Below are 27,597 nucleotides of genomic sequence, written 5' to 3'. Positions count from 1 at the left end.
AGAAGTGTTCTGGTGAAAACTCTCTATGACAGTATTACACTTTCTTCAGGGGAAGTAGCCCTAATAATATTTTCAAGATGGCCACTGTGACAGCCATATTGGACATCATATCAGCACGATTTTCCAATTAAATTCAATTAGACATCATAGGACTGAAATCCCCAAGTTAACACGACCATCCATTTAGGAAGAGTAACAATAGCATGATTTTCAACATGGCCACTGTGGTTATCTAAGTAGAATCATTTTCATTTTGGACCTGCAAAACCATGGGAAGAATGTATCAGTAAAGTTTAATGCAATCCTCCAAGTAGTTAAAAAGAAGCAGCAAAAACAAATTTGCACTAACAGATGCATGTTCAGTGGAGAACATCCCATCCCATAACCCCTTCTGATCTAAAAGCAGAAGAGCTAAAAATGAAATATATGACCTAATACAAGAAAGGAAGAGACTGTGCTATGTGTATTATAATAAATGATCTCTGATTTAAGGCCATATCATTATGTGTTGGGTATACCTGAAGCAGTTCATTCAAGCAGCATGATCGAATGTCCCCTGATGTAGACTGATAGTAGTTTGTCACACATGAGTTATTGTCATCAGGGTTGATGTTGTTGACCTGACAATATGTCTGCTGGACTGGCAGCTCCAACAACAACTCCTGAAGAAAAGAGCACAAAACAAGATAAGAAGAGCAACAGTGAACTTTTACGGCTCACCAAGCCAAATTTTATTATGTACCCCTCTCCCGTCCAGACAATGACCCTGAAGTATAAACCATCATAACCCCAATTTGTGGCATAAATTATGTGTCCACCTGCTACATGCATAAAGTCTGTTTAAAAATACATAAGCACATTTGAGCCAAATCATAACCATGGCTGCAAGGTATGGGCAAAGAAAAGGGTTTGTTTTGGGGCAAAGATATTATTTTTACCTGTACAGGTACCCTAAATAAATGACCTCGACTGACAAAGTTTTAAATACAGTGTTTCTGCCTGATATATGGACTGAAACACCATCTGAGACACGAACTGACCCAGGTCTTTTCAAGCTCATCTTTTTTAACAATTATGTTTAAGTCACCTTATGATATTTGTCTTTCTGGATGTAATTCTGAAAATTCAACAACTTTAGTGACTGGATAATGAGGTGACTATTGCCAGGAAGTAGTAAAAAAAGATTTTCTATATTTAAAAAGATGGTACACTATGATCAGAATACACCATTTTACTTTATTATATATAATGCTGGTGGTCACAGATTTTTATTTTACTCATCCAAATCTGACAATCCAGGGCGTGAACATTTTATTTTGTAAATAATGTTTTAGCAAACCAAACAAATTTATCTCCATCTAAATTCATACTGGCTAATGTAAAGGCAATATAATGTCTGAGAGATTTGTCTAAATGTAAACTTTTTCTTTCCTCAAAAGTAAACTTCTTTTAAACACTTAAATGTATTGATGTTTTGCCTAAATATAAAAACAGTAAAATCTGTCTTAAAAGACCACTCCTTCAATTCAAAACAGAGTCCTTCATGACAGTCATAACACTATATAATCAATAAATCCATGAATGGTGAATCTGGCCTATAAGGAAGGGTGGTCTCTTATAGCAGGGGTCACTGAAACTGCAATTATTTTAAATATCTGACACTGAACCCTCTCCCAGGAACCCCAGTTGAGAAGATTTATACCAAACCTTTGATGAAGAAAATAGCTATGGACACAGACAGACCTATCAACAGGGATGAATACTGCCAGCAGAATCATATTGCTATATAATGCAATATAGAGGATTGTATACAATTATGATACGTATTTTGACCAATGCTAAAATTCTGAAACCAGAAGAAAAAAAAAATGCCTGCTTTGCATCTAATGATGATATCATTTTAATGAATTCTTTGTTTGAGACAACACTAGAAGGCCAGAGGTCTTGCACAATTAAGTTAGCAACATTACACTTGTAACAGTAACTGTTGTTCATGCGGTCCTTTTGTAATTGACTTGTGATTTCAAATCTTGATAACTGACACTTAAATGACTCAACTGGATTTCCAAACTGATTTTTCAAGAGTGGTTAGGACACAGCAGTCAAACTGGACATAGCAGAAAAACTGGACACAGCAGACAAACTGGAGCCAATATTCACAGACGGATGGTAGGATGCATCTGTGAAGCATGATCAGTAACCCTTTAGAAATATTTTAAACTTTCAAAGCACATATGACAAATTGCCAATGATTGATTGACTTCACCATTCTGGTTTTGTTCAAAATGAAAGTGATTCCAGAAATCACTATGTTTTGCCTGTTAGTCACAAAATCTAGATTTACTTATGACTGACTCTCAGCCACAGTAAAACAAGCATTTCACTGGTTACTCTTTATAAACAAGAGTCCCTTGAAAGGACTGATGCTCTACTGTCCTAAAAGAATGTGCAGGAATTCAAGATAAGGCCATTTCCTTTTTTAAGCTGCTAAGTGTTGAAACCTTCTCTGATATTCCTGAATGACAAGATTTTCAAATTAGCCACTGTGGCAGCCATACTGGATGTTGTTTTGTTGTTGTTGTGGGGTTTAATGCCATTTTTCAGCGCATGATAGGCTATACATGGCGGCCAGTGTTAATGGTGGAGGAAGAACCCGGGAAAACCTCGGAAAGAACCACCGACCCACGAGAAGCTACTGGCAAGCTTTCTCACATACCCACATTGGCTGAATCCGAGACTCGAACCAGTGCAGACAGAGGTGAGATGGCAGTGATCCATAAAGGAGAGCACTTTAGACCACTCAGCCACTCGGGGCCCCCTCATACAGCATTTTCATTTAGGATAAAAATAAGCATTAAAAGAATTTTGGTTAAAAACAACCATGTTTATATGACCATTCAGTCAGGAGAATTTGTAACAAGATTTTCAATACGTCCATTGTGATAACAATATCAGTAGGCTACATAGGCACCATTTCCATGCAGGATGAACTACATACAATAATTAGTCTTCTGGTCAAAACCCCATGATACTTGCAATGGTAGCCATAAAATTTTTATAAGTTACACCATTTTCAAGAAGTCTTATGTTAAAACCCAGTGTTGGTATGGCTTTCCATCTAGGTGGAGTAGCAAGATTTTAAAGATGGTCACTGTGTTGGCCATGTTGGATATCAGATCAGAAAATGTTTCTTTAAAAGGCTAACCAGATGCCATAAGAAGCCTCCAGTGAAAACTGCATGCCGACTTACTGTTCAAGATGAGCAGTAAAAACAAGATTTTTCAAGCTGTCATAGACATAATGGATATCATATTGGCACCACTTTCAGATAGGCCCAACTAGACATCATCAAAAGTCTTTAAGTGAAAAATCCATGTTGACATGTTTATCCATTCAGAGGGAGTAGTGATAAAAAGATTTTCAAGACAGATACCATTATGGCCTCATGGGATGTCAATGTGGCACCACTCTGATTCAGGATGAACCAGACATCTAAAGAAGTCTTCTGGTTAAAACCCCATGTTTGATATTACTTTCAGTTCAGGAGGAGTAGTGATAAAGAGATTTTCAAGATGGGTACAGTAGTGGTCATATTGGATTTGTAAACACCACCATTTCATTTAGGACCAACTAGACCATGAGTGTGGGGTATAGTTTCATGCAGTTTTAATTCCATTTTTCAGCACATGATAGGCTATACATATTGGTCAGTATATTTGGTGAGGGATGAACCTGGGAAGACCCCAGAAAGAACCACCAATCCATGGGAAGCCACTAGGAATCTTTCTTACATACCCACATTGGCTGAGCTGAGTGAGATTCAAAGCCAAATTGGCAGAGGCAAGACATTAATGCTCTGTAATGGGGAACTCCTTGGACAACTCAACCACCCACAGACCTCTGTAATCATTGAAAGGATAAAGCAATTGTCTATACAGATGAAGCCTGTCAAGCTTTATGTAAAATATGTGTGAAGTGGATGCCAATGAACAACAAAAAATGCCAATACAAATTAAATGCATGACCTTTATGATCTGTTGTATTAGACAGTCAGTGACAGATATCTTATTATTGGTCAAGTACAACTTTTTTGAATGTATGTACAAGTGAGCAGGGCAGGCAACCATAATGGTACTAACATGTACATCACATGATGAAGTTAGGTTCTAATCAAGTAAGAAACTTTGTTTCAGATAAAGAATAGTGAGAAAAAGGTAGAAATATACAAATTCTCCATTTGTATAACATGCTCTGATATAACACAATTCCAGATATAATGCAGTACCACTATAGAGCCCATGACCCAAATCATACAGATTTATAACAACATAAGTTGAAAAGAAAACAATGTGTAGCTTACTGCTATATTTGTATTTCGTTTTCAAAACACCATTATTTAACAGTTTTTTTTATCATTCCCACTATAGCATGACTGGTATACAATGATGTTCTCAATATAGCATGATTGGTATATAATACTGTTCTCACTATAGCATGACTGGTATATAACTCTGTCCCTAATATTGTATGAATCAACACATACCACAGTTGTCACTATAACATGGTTTGGTACATAACATGGTTGGCATTTATGGACCCTAACTACTGTCTTAAAACAATGGAGAAATCTCCTCAGACTTCTTCCCAGTGTGAAAGGGTACCATTTTGCAACAGGATTTTGCAAAGTCTCTACAAAAACATGCCTCCTAGCATGAATCGAAGAAGCAAGTGTAGTACAGACAAGATTGGCACCAATCCCTCAATCAAAGGGAAGACCACCTTTGCCTCACTATCACCTATTTGGGCAGATCACATTAGCTTTTCTTCTAGTAAACCTTAAGCTGGGAGAGCTGGACTTAGTGGTTGTACTCTTATAACCAAGTAATATATCTGAAGTACCTCCATAGTACATTCCTGGCACTATGAAACCCTATGGTGCTGAGGTGATGTAAAACAACAGTACATAACCATATTCAGTTGTATAGGTAGAATATGACAGCAAAACCTATCTTGAAAGACCAGTGATGGGAAAGACCACCTGTTTTGAGACACCAGATTCTCAGTGCATTTTTTTTGTATTAGTGTTATTACCTATATTGAGAGACCATTTTTTGGCAATAGTGGTGGTCTTTCAAGATGGATTTTACTGTATCACCAACTGTCAAATAGCACTTGCCTTAAACTGCATGTTAGCCGGAACTGAAGGTCCTGTAAACTTCCTGCTGATTTGGTAACAAATATCCTCAGCCTCCTGCAACATGAGAGTTGACTGATATAGATTTTCATATTATATTTTATGAAGTCACAAGTACCTCAAATTTTAGAGTTTACTGGAGGTAAAATATTGAGTTCATATATGTATATTTATTTAACTAGATTATTAAGAATGAAACTATAACATGTCCAGAAGACACAAATGCCATACCAACTAAAACACAACACATCAACAAAAAAAAAACCCAAGATTTTTTACCCACAAAGCCTCCAACACGATCAAGTTTTGGAAAACAAGATTTTTAGTGAGCTTAGCAGAGAGAGAGAGAGAGAGAGCAAGATACAGAGATAAAAAGAACATTTTGACATCACAATACAATATAGACTGGAAGCCTATATAAACCTGTTTAGTGCTCATGAAAACTATCACCACAGTTTATATAGTTGATTGTCACAGATTAAAACAACTGGTCAGAGTTAAACAACCACCCTTGCAATTTCCCTAATTGATGGACAATAGCTAGGGTGTTGTTGTGTTACGAATGTTTTGTCAGAAAACCTATTAGGCTCATTTGCACAGATAAAGTACATGAGGTGGAAAAACCCAATTCATGTTGAAGTTAAATAAATAAGAGAAACAAAAGTTATTACTCTTCATTACTTTAAATGATGAAATTTAAGCCCTATTAATTTAAGATTACTGTACAATTCATCATAAGTGGCAACATTCCTTTGATGTTGTTGTTGTTTTGAGGCTAACATAAATTTTCAGCATACAACAGGCAAAAAATGGTGGTTTGCATAAATGGTGGAGAAGAATTCAGGAAAACCAACGACCAACCCATGAGAATCTACTGGCAAGCTTTCTCATATAACCACACTAGATGAGTCAGAGACAGCAGTGATCTGAAAAAATGAGTGCTTTAGACCACTCAGCCACCTGAGGCCCCCATTTCTTTGAAGTCAGATTTTATGAAAGTTGGAATAGTATGGATGTGTGATTCATTTTTAAGGCAAAATGTTCAAATGCAGATGAGATTTCGGGAAGGATGAGAGTATCAATTTTGGAAAACAGATCAAGTCTGCTCTGGCTCCAGATGGTGGGTTAGATTCTGGTCCTGCATCTAAGGCAACATTTACCTTTAATGAGAATGTTTGTTTTGTTTTTAGAGAAGAGCAATTCTGAAATTGCATTTAAAACAGAAACAAAACAAACATGTCTGTCCTTGAATGACCTTCAAAGTAATCTGTTAAAACTTAAATAACACTATCTAAAAAGTGACTCTGTGCAACATAACAGTGATCATGCAGGGATATTTATCACTGCAGGGATGTTATGAGATGGTTAGCTCATGCTAGTATAAACTCATTGGGCTATGGAAGATAATGTTTCACTGGAACCAGGAGTATTTGTAATGACAGTTTATACAAGTTCAAAGAAGTCTGTTATTGTCGTTGTTGTTGTATAGTTTAATGCCATTTTGCAGCACAAGATAGGTTATACATGGTGGCCAGTATAAATGGTGGAGGAAGAACCTTGGAAATCCCTGGAAAGAACCATCGACCCACAAGAAGCTACTGGCAAGCTTTCTCACATACCCACATTGGCCGAACCTGAGACTCGAACCGATGCAGACAGGTGGTATGGCAGTGATCCATAATGGTGAGCACTTTAGACCACTCGGGGCCCCTCAAAGAAGTTTAATTACAACATTAAAAAACTTATGTGATTGCAAAGAGTTAGAAAGGAATTAGCTTGTTTTCACTTTTTCAGTTCATATATCTAATGTATCTGATTTTAGAAAGAAGAAAAAAAATTGTCTTTTTTTTGTAAATAATAATAGTATTACAGCATGATAAATTACACAAAAAGCATACTTACACAAGAAGAGAAATTTCCTATAACAAGAGCCTCAATGAAGACACTGGAAACAAACTCCTGCACAAACTGTTCCAAGTTCTCCTTTGTAATTCTTGTTATTATATTGTACCTTTCTTGGACTGGCCAGTAGGTCTTCATAATGACAGAAAACCTCACTGCTCTGTGATGAAACAAGTTAGTGATAAACAGAGTTTATGGCCTCAAAAATCAATAGCTATTTTGTCTATTATGTAGATGCGAAGACTAAAAATTTTGTAAGCTGTTATTCATATTTTAGAGTGGCAACGTTTTTATGAGCAAAGAATAAGATTTGATCACAATTTATATTTAATGAGGTAAATCAAAAATGCAGAGGCAGGAATATTTACAATTGGGGGGATGTCTAAACTAATGATATCAATTATTACACATAATTCAAATCAATAAGGAGCTCAAAATTCAAATCAATAAGGAGCTCAAAAATGAAGGGTTACAAATATTTTACAATATATCTTACCAAGAAATACAACTAGCAAATCCAACTTTAAAACTCAACATTCATCACTAAAAATTTCCACTAAGTACTACACAAATCAGCACACTAAAACACTGCATCTAGGATTTAGTAAAGGTAGGCACTTTCCCCTACTGAATCTGAAAAAGGGGGAGGCAAATAAGGGGCGATAAAGGGGACTCTCAGTAAAGTGTCTACATATTTTTAGCAAATTCAAACAGTACAATAGCATGTAGAAAAGTGTATTAAATGCATTCCATGTGTTTTAAATATTAAGTAGAACATATAATACATATCATGTGTACTGTCAGTCTCATAAATCAGCCACCCCAAATCTGTGCTGATATTGATGGATGATTTGTGGGTCTGAATTTACCTATTCATAAAATTTGAGGAATTATTTGCAGACAGTTTTGTCCATAATACATCAGTGTACATTTTAGACACTTATCAGTATTTCTTGTGTCTCTTTAGCAACAATCAGTTGATGGGTCCTTTTGGCAATATGTACAGATTGCTTCCAGATTATATCTTATGTCTGCTAACTTCTAAATCCATGTGGAATAACACAACCCTATGTCCTATGGCCATTTTAAATTTCATGGCTACATAAGGCTGTTATTAAATACTGGTAATTTTCTGCAATGTATGCTGGTGTGTTCCAGACAGATTTGTATGCAGCACAATTGCACATTTTAATGAATTCAGACCCACAAACTGTCCAGCAGAGACAACACATATCTGGCTGGCTAATTAAAACTCTAACCAAAATCTTGTGTTTTCTAAAAACAGTATTTTATCTACACACCTAACATTAAAGAATCAAAACGATATGCTGAAAATTATCACTCCTCTATCCATTTTTGTATCTGAAAAACAGTGTCACATATTTACTGTGCAACACATGACAGCTGTCATGCATGCAGTTTTAAGATTTTCACTTAGTCCCAAATCTTGAATTACCTTTTTTTGTGAAATGGTAATTCAATACGTTTGTCATAGGTTGATGTCCTAAAATTAGTAATTCCAAGAATTCCCATTGCCTGTTTTTACACATCAACTGCAAAGCATCTCATTTATTTGATTAATTTCCAACCACGGTTGATGTATTGTTTTCAGTCTGAGTTGGAAGAGTGTTTCTTTCTTGACACTGGATAGACCCTCAGTTTTAGTGTCACCATCTTGACCATCAATTTATCTGATTATTGTGAGGATTTGTTTTGTTCACTGTCACTGTGCATTTAGCTAGACTCATCTGCACTCTTTTATTAGAAGTATTACTGGTCAAATAATGAAAAACTGTTTTTGCCATTTAAAGCATTGTCCCCACAAGCTAGCCATAAAATCAAGTATGTGCAATCCTGACCCTTCTTAATAACCAATATTAATAAAGCATGTGACACACAGGAAATATATGACAAGATTCACAAGTACACAAGAACAACATAACATATCCAAATATCCAACGAAAGTGGCAACCTGTATTTTTACATTATATATATATATATATATAAACATTAGTAAAAAAAAATAGGAACAGTTCTTTTTTACCATGACTTTACCCAGAAAAACATATAAAAAATTTTTTGCAGGAAATCAAACATTTTGGGGTGATTTTCATGATTGTGCATCCTACATACAGCAATGCTAATGCAATGAAAATCATCTTTCAATAAACCAATAAGTACAACAAAAAAATAGGGGTTATGTAGCACTTTCTGTCTCAGCCTAACACAATTCCATGATATACCCTCCCCAAATCATTATATATAATCATAAGAATGGAGGTTACAACATTTAAAGTATTAAAAGGTGACACCCATGTTTCATAATCTATTACTATAGGTGAAATAGAGGAGAATGGGTGCAAATAAAGGATTATCATCTATGGGATGGTGGTGGTGGTATCTGATTTTAAATGTTGAGATGCTGTCAGAAACTTTCTTTTGCAGGGGAGGTCCCTAATACCTACGTACATGAGGTAGCCACTACTGTCTAAACTATTTTCAACAAGTGTCAAACCATCAGACCTTTCCTCATCCCTAGTTTCAACCTTAGCAGATGATGTTTCTGTCTCCCAAACTTTCCTAAAGATTAGAATCATCCTTCTTTTAACATGACCCACTGTTGGTGCATGTTGTATACTGCCCTTATGGCTGATCAATGGATCAATGTCCTATACCCCTCTACGTAATAATTTAATCTGAAACCCTTGAAAGTTTCTTCAATATGATAGCAGATCTCGATCATAAAGGTGCATGTATTCAAATATTATCACTGAGAAAGATCAAGGAAAAATATTTTTAAAAACCCATAATTTAATCAACCTTAATTTAAAATTGAATAAAAACCAATAACAAAGTGCAGGAACAGCAGGTAATTTGCATGCCTTCCCCTCCACTTTGCATTAAACATTGCCCGAGTCTCAATCATATTTTTGAGAACAACATGATCCTGAGGTCCAGCAGTATTTCTGGATACGTGGTCATTCATTTTGTTTAAATGTACCAATTTCTCTGACAAATCTCCAAAAAATGCACTATTTTAACTGGAACAAGAGAACCATGAACATTATACCTCTGGCCTGTGTTTGATAGATTACTCAGCAATATTCATCAATGACCTTGACCTTTGATTACAGTATGCAGTCTGGTGATAAACTTACTGTGCAGAACTGTTTATTTTTTAACAGATTTAACATGTGAATAACCTTTGGCATTTACACCCCAGAATCCATAGGTTTCTTTCTTACCCTAAGCACCAACCATCCACAAAGTCTGGTCAGGGAACATACTCTAAAACAAAATAGTGTGGTACAAACCCCATTTTTCTTTCAGCAACAAAGATTTTGGCCTTTTTATCCCTATGTCAAGAGAAATCTTCCACACTTAAGTGAAGCCATCAACAAAACACTTTGGTCAACATATAGTCTAAAAGCTGTTATGCAAAAACCAATATTCTCCTTTTCATTCACAGTAACCTTGATCTATAACTTTTTGACCCCAAAATTGATAGCCTTCTTTCTTACACAAAGTGTAAGCCGTTCACAATTTGTGGTTAAGGTACATGGTCACGAACTTTAGTTTGTTCATTTTTCAGTCCAAGTAACATTCAACTTTTACCTTTTGACCCCAAAATCAACAGCTTCTACTTACATTAAAAGCCTATCCACAAAGCTGCTGCTGTTGTTGTTTTGGGGTTAATGCCATTTCCCATTGCAAGATAGGCTATACATGGTGGCCAGTATAATTGGTGAAGGAATAATCAAGGAAAGCCCTGAAAAGAACCAATGACCCATGGGAAGCTACTGGCAGCTTTCTCATATACCCATATAGGTTGAGCCCAAGACTCAAAACCAAGACAGGTGAGTTGGTAGTGATAAGTAAAGGCAAGCACTTTAGACCACTTGGCCACCAGGGCTCACAATCCAAAGTCGAGTTTTAGGTGAATGGAAATTTTGTTGCAGAAAACATTTTTGAGCTTTCAGTCACTTTCACCTTTGACTCCAAAATCGACAGACTTCCTCCTTACCACAAATACCTGCTGTTAACAAAGATTCATAACAGTAGATGGTGGAAAACTCAAGTTATTATTTGGCAATGAAATGTGAGAAGATAGGGATGGTCAAACAGACAGACAGAAAGACAGATAGGCATGATATACTCTATTTTATGGTGGTTATACAAAGTGGGGGGTGGGGTGGAGTTACCTGACATCACACCTAAACTCCTCAAAATCTGCTATCAGAGATTTGGATGAAGATGTCTAATATATTCCACTAACCTTGCCAACTCATATGGTTTGATCATTTCATTGTAGTATGCCTTCTTCAGTTCAGTTCTAATAGCTTCAAACACGTCAATGCTGCAGTTAAAGTCTCTAATGTGCTTAAATATCATTTCAGCCACAAGCTGCAAATAAATGTATGTTTCTTGTAAAACATTACTTATACATATGTACAGGAAGGTCAGGGCCTCCAAGACATGTTAAAGCTCCAAGCACCATGTAATCTTGACCCAGTATTAACGGGGCAACTGTATGCACCACTGAATTGTCTTAGCTTCGTAAATGATTCATCCATTGTATCATATGTTACATATGTAGCAGTGTTTCATGGCACCTGAGTGCAACAGTGGCTATATCATGCCGACGAAAGGTAAACTTCCAAAAAGGTAAAAATTATGAATTACAAAAAAACTTTAGGAACATGAACCGTTTCAAACAAATGTAAACATCAACAAGGTAAAATATAAAATGTAAAGATGTTAAAATTCTATAAAATGTATGTATTATGAAAGATAAAAATAGCATATGTAAAATTCTTATCTGGTGGTAAAAATTTGTTATATAAAACCATGCTGCCTAAAAAAAGTCCAAGATTTTCATCATGCAATTTCTTTAAGTTCACAATGGAAGGAAATCTAGTGGAACTACAAAATGACCTTTTAAGCAGGCAGTGCTCATTACTTTCTTGAAATGAGAGTTTTGCATCCCCATAGTTATTAAAATATGAATATAACACAAACACTGGGAGTGAAAATTGTGATATAAAGAAATTATATCACTGCACTGTAATAAAAAAGAAATGTATCGGGAAAACAAAATCACAACTTTAGAAAAGCAATAATACTGTATAGATGGCTTAAGTAGTAAGTTATTTACCAACTCTAAGTATTATAAAAGTTTCTTGTTCTTAATTAGTCTTATTTTTTTTTCTATTGTAAAAATAACCTTAAGGAATATTATTTCCTCCATAAATATGCAAGTCATTAATCCAATATGCCACTCCAGAATTTATCTCCAGGTTCCTTTCCAGGTATGTACCATGCACTGAATGTGTATTAGTACAGTTGAGACAGGGTGCCAGTTTTCCCCTCAGGGCCAATATGGTTGATCATAAAAGACTCAGTTACATTGGTCAAATCGTGTAACATAGATACCCAGCGGTAAATACATTTCTCAGACTTAATTTAGTGTTAATTATGTACCATTTTCATATATGAACTGCACATATCAGGCAGATGTTTTGTATGTGCCAAGTGCTATTAATGCATAATTCATCTGCATATTTGCATGAATGGGAACACTGACAGGTCTTCTTGTCCTGCATGAGCAGGTATCTTTTATTCAGTTGGTTGGCTGGTTTGTAACAGCATATAACAGCACTTTCAATACATTTTTGGGTTATATTCTGCCAAGGAAATAGTAGATATGTGTCTTTCCCATGAACACACCAAATCAGTCAACCCAAGCTGGTCTCATTATGTATCGAACTTATGACCTTTGGATTATGATTCCCATGATCCATCAAATAAGCTATCCCACACATGCCTTATCAGAAAGTGTATGCTAAATACAGGTCTCAATGTATATGTTAATGACACTCTCATCAGCTATTCTCCAATTTTCAAGTATATTCACTGAATGTTTGTCTCCTACTTATCATGAAAAGGTCACAGAAGGTCACAATAGTGAAATCTGAGCTTTTAGACATTGCTGTTAAGTTACTGGGCATACCTGGAATAAAACCAAGTTGAACTGCAATTTTAAAAAGCAATAGAGGAAAATGCAGATAAAGAGTTTTTAAAAATGTTATCAGTGACCTTGACCATGAACATATAACCTTGTCTATGATACATGAGATACCATCAAACTGCATAAGTGTACCAATGTTCATTCCTTGACTTCAAACAGCTTCTTTTGACATGAAGAATAAACAGAAGAAACCTTAAAATACTTATCTGTGTATCTTTGACCTGGCTTACACGATAAAAACTCAAAGATGAAATGTTGTTCTTTTTGTAGGTTTTATGCCACTTTTCAGCACATGAAAAGCTATATATGGTGGCCAGTAAATCTGGTGGAGGAAGAACATGGGGAAAACTCCAGGAATAAACACAGCCTCTGAGATGTTACTGGCAAGTTTTCTCACATATCAAATTGGCCAAGCCTGAGCCTCAAACCCATGTAGAAGGTAACATGCGAGTGGGTGAGTGATTTGTAATGGTGAGTGCCTTAGTCCACTCAGCCACCTGGGGTCCCCAAACAATGTCCAGTGACAATATATAAGCATACCATGATCCATTTATTTGAAACACCCATCAAGTTAAAAAGCAGAAGGGCAATGTGAGTGACACCCACTGACCTAGGATCCTATCTGTATTGCATTTTAAAACTTGAATGTATTTTATTAAAATAATGTACATACCGGAAGCTTGTGGTTAAATCCCTCAATCTGCACCTGCATTCCTGTTTGTAATCCATCAAGGGTGTAGCTGTAAGACAGAAGCATGACAGCATGCATCATTATGTAAAAAGAAAGTCCCATTTGGCAGCCAAATGAAGGCTTTACACAAGTTCACCTATTTTCATATTGGACCAAAAAAAGCAAACCGATTACTGCAAAGAGATGATTATTATACAAGGTTGGGGACATGGCTAATTAGAATAAAGAATGTGATGTCTTACTACATTTTCATGTTCATGAATATAATAAGCTGTCAGTCAATAATTTCAGAACTGACAGATTTGGTTTTGGTATGGTTAGTTGTCCTGAAGCACAGTAACACTTGAAAGGTTATATCATGACCAGACCATTGAAGTAAAGTAACTTGCTCTAGGACAAACCATGGCAGCCATCCTTGGCTGATCCAATGGTACAAAAAGTTAACTCGCCCTGGGACAAACCACAGTAGCCAGCCTTGGATGATCCAGTAGTACAAAAAGTTAACTTGCCCTTGTACAAACCACAGTAGCCAACCTTGGATGATATAATGGTACAAAAAGTTAACTTGCCCTGGGACAAACCATGGCAGTCAACCTTGGATGATTCAATAGTACAAAAAGTTAACTTGCCCTGGGACAAACCATAGTAGCCAGCCTTGGATGATCCAATGGTACAAAAAGTTACCTTGCCCTGGGACAAACCACAGTAGCCAACCTTGGATGATCCAATGGTACAATCTGATTATGCACCTTTTGGCCGTGAGTCAACATTGTATGACTTCAAACTTCAATAATTTGAGCAGTAATGAATATACTATTTATAATCCTCCTCCCTTCCACTTTCTGTTTTCGTTATAGATGTGCCAAATGATGCAGTGCAACATACTAATCTGAGCATGGCATCCACCTTTAACATTAAGTTATTAATCAAGCACTCTTTAACAATGCACAAACAACAAATAGTGTAATATCATGGTTATGTTACACAAAGATATTTTTGTAAAGCTAATTGTAAGCAAATGGCCTTTAGCTTTTATCAGATGGGTTGAAAGTGCCTTGTAAATGAATCACTGAGAGCACACTGATATAAATTGTTATAAGTTTTGTATATTTAACATAAAATAAATGGAGTTAAACATAATATTATGACTTACTCATATCCTGCCATTTGCGCTGGGTATATATCCTCAGCGAGGTTCTGTTGCAGGATATTGATGTACAGATCTAAAAGTGTCATGCTGAAAAAAGATAAGAGTATCTACAGTATACACTCACTAGCAAGTCAAGCCTAACTACAAACAACACAGAGCCTGACTTACCATTATAGAATGTGCTGTCATATCTGGGTCTACACTGTGTGTCTACTGATTTCATCTGAGAATTGTTTACGTCCATATCTGCCAGCACATTGTATGATGGCAGATCTGGGTCTGTGTAGTTTGTAGTTGGATTTAACTTGTAAGCAGGTACATAACAGTAATTTATTTAACTAGTACAGTGGAACCCCGCTATAACGCGACAATTAGGGTTTTAAAAAATTGGTATGTTAATATCGGGGTCGCGTTAATGCGGGGTTTAACAGTATTTTACTTTTTTTAGAGAACAACTCATTGGCACATATTTGTGTATTTATGTCTAATGTATATGATGAATAGGGTATCAGCACCGTTTACTATTGTGCCGTCATGATATGCAGTTCATCTATAATGCATGTAATTCTATTGAAAAATTGCACAAAGATTTACAATATTCAATAATTTTTACCCCAATCATTGTGTCTGAATTCAATGTCTAATATACAGCATGAACAGAGTATCAACACCATTTACTTGCCATCTGATATCGTACTGTCGGGTTTGCAATTAATCCGTAATATATGTAATTCCATTGCAAAAATTGCATACATATTTAGACTGTTCAATAATTTTGTCACACATCACTATATGTCTGAATTCAATGGGAAAAATTAACAGCAAAATTAGGTTAAAAAAGAAGCACATGTACGGTTCATTACATTCCAGGGTCTATGAACGGTGTCTGTACAAATTTCATACTGCTAAAATTGTCTCATATGTGTTGCTGTGTAAATTTATCCATTGCAAATTTCCAATAATTAACACTTGTAAGCCTATTCATTTGAACGACTGCAGCAAGAATAATTAACAATCAACACATGCTTTCAGCATGCATATAACATTTACTTCAGATTTTGTGACTATCGAAAGAAATGTGAAAACTACTATACTAATCATTGCGCAAAGTGCAGAGAATGACTTGCATTTGTGAACTTGCTTTTCCTTAACGGTAAAATATTTTTATTAAAAAAAAAGGAAATTAATAAAGAGTTCATAAACAAATACCATCCCCATGTAAAACCCTAGAACTAAGTGCAGTAGGCCTGCAATGATCACGAGTCACTTTTATAAATTTTTGTAAGCGGAACGCATGTACAATTTCATACCCTTTCAATATCCAGCCAAAAAAAGCGGACATTATTTATTGGTCAGCTGACTGTGTCTAATAACACCACCAAGCCCAGCAAACATGTTGGCGGCTTTCGTTTTTGATGTTTATTAAATTGTGAGAATCTGTTATCAACCACTGCATTGTCTGCTGCTTGGTTGTGTATGCAGTTAAAGAAGAAACACATGTAGGCTATTGTTTGAGCAATGATTGTATAAAGATTGTATACAGAATTAATTGAAGATAATCACAAAGACAACTTACTGGCTTTACTCATGGATCAGTAATAAGTAACATTTCCGATAATGTTTATTTTGGCATAACACTTCAAGAACCTGGTGAAATTGTTAAATTTCAGAAGTCATGCCACAATTGTATTATATTTGATTTCATACGCAAACTCTTCCCCAAAAGGATAATAAATGTTTTACACACTATCTCTCGTACTTTAAAAAAGTATTTTTCTGTGTGCGAGACAAATAAACGTACATGTATTTAAAATTTCAGGAACCACACTATGATTATATTAAATTCAAATTCATATGCGATCTCTTCCCCATAATGATAATAAATTTGTATACACTATTTCATGTACTTTGAACAGAAAAATGTTTTTTTCATGTGCAAATGAATACAGGAAATTTCAGGAGTCATGCCAAGACCGCGTTATATCTGAATTCGCATTATAGTGGGGTACATTATAACAGGGTTGTACTGTAGTTAACATGAAAGATATTTTCATAGGCTGGGTGGTATTCTGAGTAGTGTCAAGGAATAAGCAACATTAAAAAATCATTAGACATAATGTTATATCTGAATTCACGTTATAAAGAAATGTATTAATGTGGAGCACACCTATATGTAATATATAAAGTTTTCAATATAGAAGATCATATATAAGTGTTTTTTACATATGAAATGAATTACACAAGCTGTATAACATTATACAGTGAATCACTTTAATGTCATGGCCTGGTTAAAAAATAAATGTACTTAATTTCATGCATTTGTAATTAAATTTGTTTTAAATAAAAAATTGAGTGACTATGCTACGCAAAGATCTCTTGAAAGGTCTGTACCTTCAATCACTTCCATGCATTGCTGAGCAAACTGGCTTAATACAGTAGTAACTGGACTGATTAGTTAAGTGACTTACTGCTAACACTTTGCATAAATGAAGAAATCTGAATCAAAAAGTGAAAAGAAAGTGAGAGCACTCTTTGAAAGTGCATCTTAGGGAGAAACTACTGTCTCAATTAAAGGAATGCATAATACCTTTGTGCTAACTTCATGCACTGAACCCCCAGATTTATATTTGATACACATTTTCCAAGGAGGAACTAAAATCATGATTTCGTGTGTGGTATTTTTCTCTAGTGACTGCTCACTTAAATGAATGGGTGGAGATGGGACATGTAGATGTTCTTTCACATAAGGTCTCAATCAACCCAAGAAACATCTAACCTTAAGCCAAAATATGCACACTGGATTACCACCAAACATCAAAAATAATTTATCTGGAGTGACGTGATTAAAATGGGCTTAAGAAAGTGGGACTAGTCTGCTGATTGTTTATTCAGCAGTTAGCTGTATCTATCAAACATTATTATATGCTCATCTTTTACTCTGTTAACTTTACATTGTTTGAAATGTGCAATATTTTTCCATACTGTATGGCTTCATATTGTTAAAAAAGAGACTAAAAATAGCACTGTGTATTAAAAACTATTTTGTAAACAAACAATGTACGCTCATGTAGTTGATAATTTTAGCTTTTGGTATCAGATTTGTTTGTGGATGAACTAAAGAAGCTTTTTGTCCATTTGAAAGTAGAGATGGTCAAGTTAACAACGTGGACACCGAGTCACAAATGAAACCTTTTCAAACAAGCAAATGAATCAGCATATTTGCATGGTCCACAACAAACGTGAGAGATGCAGTATCAAAAATACCATTCTGATCATTTAAGAGATATTTACAACATTTTGCAAACAGAATGGTTCAGACTATGACCAGTGCCCTCTAGGGTCTGTAACAATAGCACATAAAAGTAAATTGAAGCCAAGGGCTATCACATATCTTTCAGATACGTATCCTGGATTACCTGGTTTTGATGCACTTAAGCACTAACTTTCACCTTTTCAGAAATATACTTCTTTCATAGTAATATCTCTCATTACTTTGGAAACGTTAGTCATTTTAGCAATGTATGGGTAAGAAATGTCAATGATATTCTCTCATACTCTTCTTGATAAGCTTTCATCCAGGCAATCCCTTATCGTAAAGATTGTGTAGTACATCACCCATTTGATGCACCTCACAGAAGTCGATCGTTTACTATGACAATATTGTACACAAGCTCTATTGAAAATAATATACTGTAGAGTAACATCAACAGCACATAGAAAACTCAAGTTTAAAGGAAAAATTACATTTATAAAAATTATTTAACATCCCTCCCTGTTTTTCTTATACTTATCAAAATCTTCATTTTTGAATGGATTTTGTTGCAAAAGCTAAAATAATCCAACTGGGGAAAATCAAGTTCATATCATGATGAAAAAGTTTACTTATGATTTAAAAAAATTAGATTTAGTGTATGATTGTTTTTGAATACTTATTCAGCATTGTGAATATACAGAACTTCAATCTCTGAATGTACTGTTTTTGGAACTTTAAAACTGTTTTGCATCCTTCATAACTTATGACTCTAAAAGTGCAAATAATCAAAGCAAAAGACATAATGTTACAAGAAACGGTCTTATGTTCATTTATTGTAATTCTTACAATTATCAGACCAATTTATTAATAAATATTGAGATTCTCAAAAAGGTTGATTGAAAATGTAGTATATAAGAAAAATTTCTTACATATCTGATAATCTTAGAAAATAATACAATATTGCTTAAATAAGACATAATATACAGGATGCTGATTTAGTTATGAAATATCTCATAAAATTATGTTTCATGTAAATTTCCACAAATTATAATAACAAAAAAAGCACCTCAGAATATCACTTTTTACAGATGTGTACAAAACTTTATAATATTGTGCACCATTCTCGACAGTGTTACTGATGCAGTTATCAGCTTTTAGTCATGTGGCTAACACATGTTGAGTAGCAGACTGGATACTTATTATGGTGGGAAGTTCATATGCCCTGTCAGAATAGCTGATAAGGATTTTTATGAAGACTTACTTATTGAAAAAAAAGAGAATTAGTGAAATGCATTTTTTTTTCCGATGTAACTTTGTTTCCTTTCACAAATGAGAATAATAGGATTTTCAACAAATGTTTCTGTCTTTGTGACTATGTTGATCAATGTAAACAAATTTTGTATTTGTGATGTCAAGGAGTAGACAAATTTCTCTTGGGATCTGTGAGTTTAGACACTGCATCAAAAAAAGGGGAATGTCTAATTAGGGTGATACTATTTTACAAGTCATTCAAAATACTAAATTTGAGAAAAAACTAAAACTGAAGGTTTTGGTAGAAAACTAAGAGCTTCAGAGCCAATAAGCCAAGATGATGAAGAATTCTTATTTCCACTAACACACAGTAGCTGCGCTGCAAATTTCTGTTTAAGTTTTTTTAATACAATGCTTTGTATGTAGGCCAGCAATAGAAGCCACACGTCATGAACTTAGCTGGGTTCCTCCAACATTTAGCATGCAAGTGACAGAGCAAAAAACATGTCTTCTTTAGCTGGTAATAAGAATGGCAATAAAAACACTTACATTTTTGTATCCTCCATTTCCTGAAAATGTACTTTCTCAGTCAGGGCCTCCACTAGGCTTTGCATTTGGCGACAAATGCGAAAGAATTTTGAAAGTGGCATGATTTTTTATTGGCTGGCGAAAGTTGCTGGAGACAAATTTTTATAAAGTAAATTTTTACTTTTTCACTGACATAAGTGACTCAGGCCACTTAATACCTGTTTTTGCTATCTGCGACAATCGGTGGATCATGTCGGTAACTGTAAGCTGGCAGTCAGTTTTGAGAAGCAATTAAATGTGATTAGTAGGAAATAAGGAGTGACTGGGGGATATACTTTATTGTTGAACAGGTCAGCAAAAAGATTTGTTGTCTTTTGCATATGTTATAAATTTATATTTATTGCCAACTGTGAGAATGAGATGCACTTGTGACTGGTTAGTGATTTAGGGATTATTTACTTAGATAGCACGTTCCGTGGTCTGAACTCTGGTAACCAATGGTAGAAGGTGGATAAATGAACGTAGCCAAGATATCATTAAATCAAGTTACATACCAAATTTGGTCAAAATCTGATAATAATCAAGGGAATTATTGTACAAAAACAAATGTTTTTGGGTCTGAAAATTGTACTATTTGATGACCTAGAATGTTGACAACTGTCTCACTGTATCTAACTGCATCCCAAATTTGGATAAAATCCAATAATAATTCAGGAAATAGTGCGTAAATGAAACATGGTTCATACAGCTGCATACATATCTTTTTAAGTTTTCAATGACATTTAAAATTGTGCAAGGTTTTCTTTTTCTTACTGAAATCAATCATTCTTCATATGCTGATTTGTTTCTTCATATTCAAGTCATTTAATACACCCAGTTTTACAAAAATTTAATTTTTTATTACTTTTGTAAAATACACAAATTCTGATTTTAAAATGTAATATATTTTATTCAGTTTTTATGTTCTGTATCCTGTTATGTACATTTATTTATATTTTTGTAACTCCTGGTACATGATTTAATTTAATGTTTTCAATTTTTAATCATGGTTGTAATCTTTATAAATATGTTTATGTATGTGTTGACAATTACTAATAATAATCTTAAAATAATACTTAAAATGACACCTACGACAGTTTCTCAGTGACTGATGCAATTTCTATGTTTCCAAAATAATTCTGTCATGTGACTGGCCTACACAAAAATTAGTGTGTGCTGCCACATGGGGTCTATTGAGCGATAAGTCACAATATACGGTGTTTATAAAGATAAAATTAAATTTTTGGAGTCATTCGCGCTACCGTGTTCCTGTTTTAAGTCTGCAGATATGTTGTACTTTGATATTATTTGAGGGTAAAATCATTTGTTTGGACTGTTCAGTGGAAATAGAAACTGCTCTTTATTTGGACTATACTAATATTCTGGAACTGTTATAAATTATTCAAAGGAATTCAGGACAATGCCATCTTGACAACGTCACGGTTCTTGGAGGACCAGTACATTTCTGGTATTGAAATTTATCAGGAATTTTTCATTCATTTAGGACTTTTACAGGCCTTTATAAGGACTAGTTTGGCATTACTTCATAATACTTTAAGTTCCTTTCACATTTTTCAATTTGTAACTTTGATAATTAAATAGTTTGTAAAGTTTTATAAAACTTAATGGGTTTGCTTCTTTTCTGTTACTTAAGTTTGAGACCAAATAGTCATAACAATCCCATAGCAAAAATTCATTAAGTGTTTAGAATAAATTTGAGGTTTCTCAACAAATCTATACTTTTCAAAAATAGAAAATAAAATCTTAAAAATTCAAGGAGTTTTCAAGGAAACCCTTTGATTTCAAAGATTCTTTTCAATGTTGCATTCACCATATAAAAGAGTGATGGATGGAGAGAAGAAAAGATGGATGGAAGGACACATCCAAATTAATGCTGTCCCCAACTTTTCCTCAAAAAGCAGAGAACAATTAATTAAATAAGTCATGAACTAAAAGTAACTATGCTCACCTCTCTAAGGACCGATAGGCAACTGGGCTCATCAAATGAACATTCACATAACCTTGAAGAAGAGATAAATGTCCAATATAGAACAAAAGCTTTCATTTTTAGTCAGTGTGTACAATCATGCTTACTAGATGCAGCACAACCTTCAATAATGACCACTATTGAAACTGGGGGAAAAAATGGTTGTAATAATGAGAAGTTCTAATTTCAAAGGTAAACTTGATCCTTTACATGAATAAAAATGATCACATCTGTTTTTAGGGTGAGTGGTATTACTTTTGGTGGTGGGTTGTTGGAAGGTGAGGGTTTCTCTTCCATTGAAGCACTGTCAAACTTGCATTATTCTAACTCTCTGGGGTCATAATTTTTTATAGAATTGTTAACTGTTAGGATAATTGGCGCGTGTGTGTGTGTGTGTGTGTATATATATATATATATATATATATATATATATAGAATCTGAAATGCAAGAAAATGTCCCTTCAGACATGATATCATTGTACAAAACTAATATCATATGAAGGAATTTCCATCAACATAATGATCTTACATAATAGTATTTCTGTTAATATTTATGATACTGGTGTGAAATAAAATGCATTAGATTCACAAAATATTTGTATTTTTGTACAACATACAAAATTTTAAACTACAACATGATGTATGCTATGTGACTTTTCAAACTTCTCACATGAAAATTGTAAGATATTTTTTGGCAACAATGAAGCCACCAAATCTGGAAGGGGACCGCTCTGGTGGCCTAGTTCTTAGAACGTCCATCTCAGGTGTGGGAGGTCGTGGGTTCGATCCCCGACTGAGTCATATCAAAGACTTTTAAAAATGGTACCAACAGCTGCCTTGCTTGGCGTTCAGCATTAAGAGGTTAGTGTTAGGACTGGTTGGCTTGGTGTCAGGATAATGTGACTGGGTGGGACATCATGCTTTATGTCTGAGGCATGATGCCCCAGTGTTTGACATCAATATAAACTGCCACATTGCAGACATCGTAGCAATATGACTGAAAAATTGTTAAAGCTAAATAAAAAATCTAAAGGTGAAACTATACAACTGAGATATTTTCGACATGCTGACATCAAAACAAGAGTCCCATACAGGGACTGACACTCTAATGGCTGAAGGAGCCCCAGGTGGCCAAGTGGTCAAAGGTGCTTGCCTTTACCTCTGTCCATATGGATAGGTGTATCTGGCTTTGAAAATGCTGGGTATGTGAAACAGCTTGCCAGAGGTTCCTGTAGGTTGGTGGTTCTTCCTTGGCTTTTACTTGATTTTCCTCCACCAGTTGTACTGGCTGTCATGTACACCCATAAATACCAAAAAACATTCTATGACATAAAAGAAATTCCATAAATTCAATGCAAGACTACTTCTTCTTTTCAACAGCTGAGTGTTGAAACCATCTCTGATTATATTCTTCAGCAATAACAAGATTTTCAAATTAGTCACTATGATGGGCATATTGTCTGTCACATATCACTATTTTCATTTAAAACCAACAAGACCTCATTTAGGTCCAACAGGACACTACAAGAAATCTTCTAGCAGAAACCCCATGTTGATATGACTTTCTGTTTTGGAAGAGTAATGATAAACGTTTTCAAAATGGCTACCATGGTGCCACACTGTATATCATATTGGCACCACTTCCGTTTAGGACCAATTAGATACCATTTTAAGTTTCCTTGAGAAAAGCCCATTCTGACATGAATATTCACTGAGAAGAAGTAGTGATAATAAAACTTTAATGAGGGCCAATGTGGTAGTCACAGTGGATGTCCATGTGGCACCATTTTCATTCAGGATCAACTAGAAGACGTGATGAAATTGTGTGCACAACTTCCCAGCAATCCTATAAGAAGTTTAGGACTAGCAATAACAAAGTTGTACTAAGACAGACAACAGACAATCCCATAAGCATTTCTGTCTACAGTGAGTATAGCTAAAAACGGACAGAAGTGTCTCTTTATGCATTAGAAAGACAATAAAATGTAGAATCTATCCAGTGTTGTGTACCCTTGGGAACTTTAAATTTTCCATCTCTCTTGTAGTGAAGCTTGCACTTGTCATTTTGCATGATCACTTTTGGGTACAGGTTGACATCATCCCCAGAGCATTCTCCCACACTGAAGTCTGTGGCTAATTTAAAAGAGATAAATAATTAAAGAGATAATAATATATGTATTTCTAACACTTTAAAGTACAAACACATACAAGATTTTGATGCATTTGGACCAACTAATAATTGATAAACCTGAGCAATTATTTCTGTCATAAATCTGCTTCATTTGCTATTATTATTGTCCACCCATGAAGCCAAGACTGACATGGTGAAGTCAGAGGCTTGGAGTAAATTTCGAGTAATTACCAGCATGATGACTGTTACAAGTATGGTTCATGCACGAGTAATCACCTTAAATATCTATTGCATAAGTGTCCTCAATGGATTGCACACACTCCACTGTTTTATTCCTGACTCTTATTCATATATACATCTTAGTCTCCTTAAGATGACCCAATATCTCAATTTTCCTGAGTGTAAGTGAAACAGAGTCCAAGATATTAAGTGTGTAATAGCTGAAAATAAAATGTCACTTAAGCATTAAAATTAGGTCATGATCTACTTTGATATGGCAGAGTTACTCCCCTTAAAATGCATCAACATACAAATTTTCATTAGCATAGGTTAAATAGGGTTCAAGATATTGAGGATGAAATTAACAGACTGCTGAAATAGAATGACTGATTGTAAAAAGAGAAGGCCTTGATGCCCTAGTTTCTGGCATAGTTGGTTTTTTTTCTTGAGACGCATCAACATACGCATTTTCATATCTCTAAATCAAACAGAATCCATGAAGGAATAATGAATGAAAGCTGAAAATAAAATGTTACTCAAATGTAAAATTTAGGACACAGTGCCATACTTTGGGAATAATCTAGGTTGGTCTACTTGAACTGTATCAAATATACATTTTCATGAATCTAGGTGAAACAGTGTTCAAGATATGGAGGGAATAACAAATAACTGAAAAATAAAGTATTGAGAATACAGATGTCTCGGAGGGTTCGGGTCATACTAAACAGGATCAAAATGATGAACTTGTCAGATATTGATAATCACATTCTTTTTTATGATCCTAATACCAATATTCTTCAATCTACATGTAATCTTAATAATAAATCTTTAAATCATTTCCCCTTTATTTCTCTTCACAAAGCACTGATCAAAAAATTCATGATTCTATATTTCAATTGCTACACAGATCACCTCAAGATATATCACTGATATAACCACTGATAAATTATTATCTCTCAGTACTATAATTTAATTATTTTACCATTCTGATTGGCCATTCAGGACCAATGGCCAGAAGAACTAAATTCAGACAATATTATTTGACACAAAAGCTATTCTTAGTCAGAGACAGCAGATGTCATGCCATACGTTTTGAGGGATGAAATAAGAACAAATTAAAAAAAGTCTTTTATTTTTTAAATTAAATCACAACAATCAAGTTTTGGAATGGCTGAGTTATGTCTCTACATACCAATTTTTATTAGTATGAGTTAGAGAGTTTTTATTAGTATGGGTTAGAGAGTTTTTATTAGTATGGGTTACAGAGAGTCCAAGATGTTGTCAATATTAACAAATAAACAAATGAAGACACAAATCTGCTACCAACTTTGTTGTGGAGTATTTAATAACAAAATTTAAGTGGTCTTAAGTAAACACAAAAGCTTAAATAAAGTCTGTAAACATGAAATGAAGGCCACAGTGATATTTTTTTGTTGTAAGGGTATAATAATAACTTAAAAGCATCCAATCATCAAGTTTTCTGTATCTACCCTGAACAGTGGATGGGAAATAAATTCAAACTAAAAGCCACTAGTGTGTTGAGGTGCCAAAAATGCCACAAAAATGTAACAAAATCAATGGAGCATAACTAGAATTCTTGGTAATAAGGGTGCGTTCCCTTGCCAAGTTTCATAGTTCTAGGTAGAGTAATATGTATACAGCCTGAAAAAGTACATGCATTTTGGTACAAAGTATATGTAAAATCTTTAGCAATACAAGGAATCAAAGAAATGATAATACTAACAGCATGGAGAGTGCAGGTTAAACAGGATCATATGGATGAACATTACTTGCAAGATCTTGATAATCATGTTCCCTTTTTTTATTAAAAGCAAATACCAATATCACTCTATATACATATAATTTTAATTATAAATGTTTTAACTCTCTTTACTCTTAATCTATTAATAGAGAATTCATTTTAAAAATTTATCGAATTTAGGAAATAATATTTAACTAATCAAGGACAAAAGAGAGATAGAAAGTGCTGCATTATTAGAAACACAAACTAGTCTTTGTAAGAGAGAGTAGGCACCATTCATATTGGAGATAGGGACTAACTTTTGTGATATTGAGATGCATCGCCTCATCAAGTTTCCTGATTCTAGTGTTATGCATACTGAATTTATACTGTGTGCTTGACCTTTGTCCATGATTTAGGGTAGAGTTCTGACCTACCTGACTTTTGTCATTTTTTTAAGAGGTTTACTTTGATTTAAGTTCAAGGCTCAACATTGCTCACAAATGAGTGAAATTTTTCCATTTGAAGATGACCCAGAAATACACCGAATATGAATGGCAAATTGTTGTTGGACTCATTCAGTTACATTATACATGTGTAAAGTACTACATACCAGTGGAATAAATACAATTACCTGTAAAAGATCAACATTCAACATCTGCTGATCTAATAAATTTTTTCTTCATTTATTAATTTCTTTATTCATCAATGAATTGAAATCAATGAATTGAAACATAATCTATAAAATTCAAGATTTATTACTGTTCTCATCTGAAGTGTCAAACATAATCATGATGTACTGTCTTGGTAAATTCTAGCATGGATACTACGATAAAAGATTTGAGAGTAACAATGTCAAGGAATCTGAGGGATCTCATACAACAGACTCAACTGTCAACAAGGTGAACCTAAAAAGGGCAGGGCCAACCATAAAAAAATCAGAAAGATCTATTTTCAATAACAGATCAGACTCGTAATCCAAGGGTCACAAATTTGATACATAAAGGCTTACTGCCCAGTATGTTCTTGGGGTCATAACTTAATTCCTATTTCATCCACATGATGAAGCCAATAATCTTTTGAAGTGCCATTAAAAACCAACCAAATTTGATTCATGTCATCCCCAATATATGAATAAAATCAACGAGCAGGTGTGGGTAGATGGGTGTGTTAAATAATATAAGCAAAAGGCTTAAACCAAGCCATAAAACCAATTTTTCATGTCTGTGATCATAATCTGAATGTCAAAGGGATGAGGCCATGAATGAACACATAAGGAACCATCTTTGAGGTATAATGATCCTATATATGCTCAGAATTGCTTCAGGTGATAAGCAAATATAGGCAAAAAGAAACCAGTGTCCAAAGAATGCAACCAAAACCCTAATGAACATACTGTATATGCCATAGTAGTTGCTCAAATCATGACTGTGTCATACCTTCTCACAAAAGTGAGCCCCACAATTTTCTGAATCAGTATTTG

General features: G+C 34.6%; 1 protein-coding gene across 3 annotated transcripts in view; it reads right to left on the bottom strand.

Moving 5' to 3' along the window:
• Window positions 1-27,597, bottom strand: part of LOC149806959 (nardilysin-like) — a 133,871-nt gene that overhangs the window by 20,483 nt on the left and 85,791 nt on the right. For all 3 annotated transcript variants that reach the window (XM_089960151.1, XM_089960152.1, XM_089960153.1), the window contains 8 exons: window positions 24,034-24,156; window positions 22,006-22,057; window positions 14,969-15,052; window positions 13,798-13,864; window positions 11,373-11,500; window positions 7,097-7,256; window positions 5,177-5,251; window positions 519-662 (listed from right to left, as the gene is read on the bottom strand). In XM_089960151.1, coding sequence (XP_089816277.1) covers window positions 519-662; window positions 5,177-5,251; window positions 7,097-7,256; window positions 11,373-11,500; window positions 13,798-13,864; window positions 14,969-15,052; window positions 22,006-22,057; window positions 24,034-24,156 — 833 coding nt within the window. The remainder of the gene's footprint in view (window positions 1-518; window positions 663-5,176; window positions 5,252-7,096; window positions 7,257-11,372; window positions 11,501-13,797; window positions 13,865-14,968; window positions 15,053-22,005; window positions 22,058-24,033; window positions 24,157-27,597) is intronic.

Source organism: Sinohyriopsis cumingii, chromosome 1, assembly GCF_028554795.1.
Source record: "Sinohyriopsis cumingii isolate HCF-2022 chromosome 1, ASM2855479v2, whole genome shotgun sequence".
Classification (NCBI taxonomy): domain Eukaryota; kingdom Metazoa; phylum Mollusca; class Bivalvia; order Unionida; family Unionidae; genus Sinohyriopsis; species Sinohyriopsis cumingii.
This window is presented reverse-complemented; position numbering and strand designations above follow the sequence as displayed.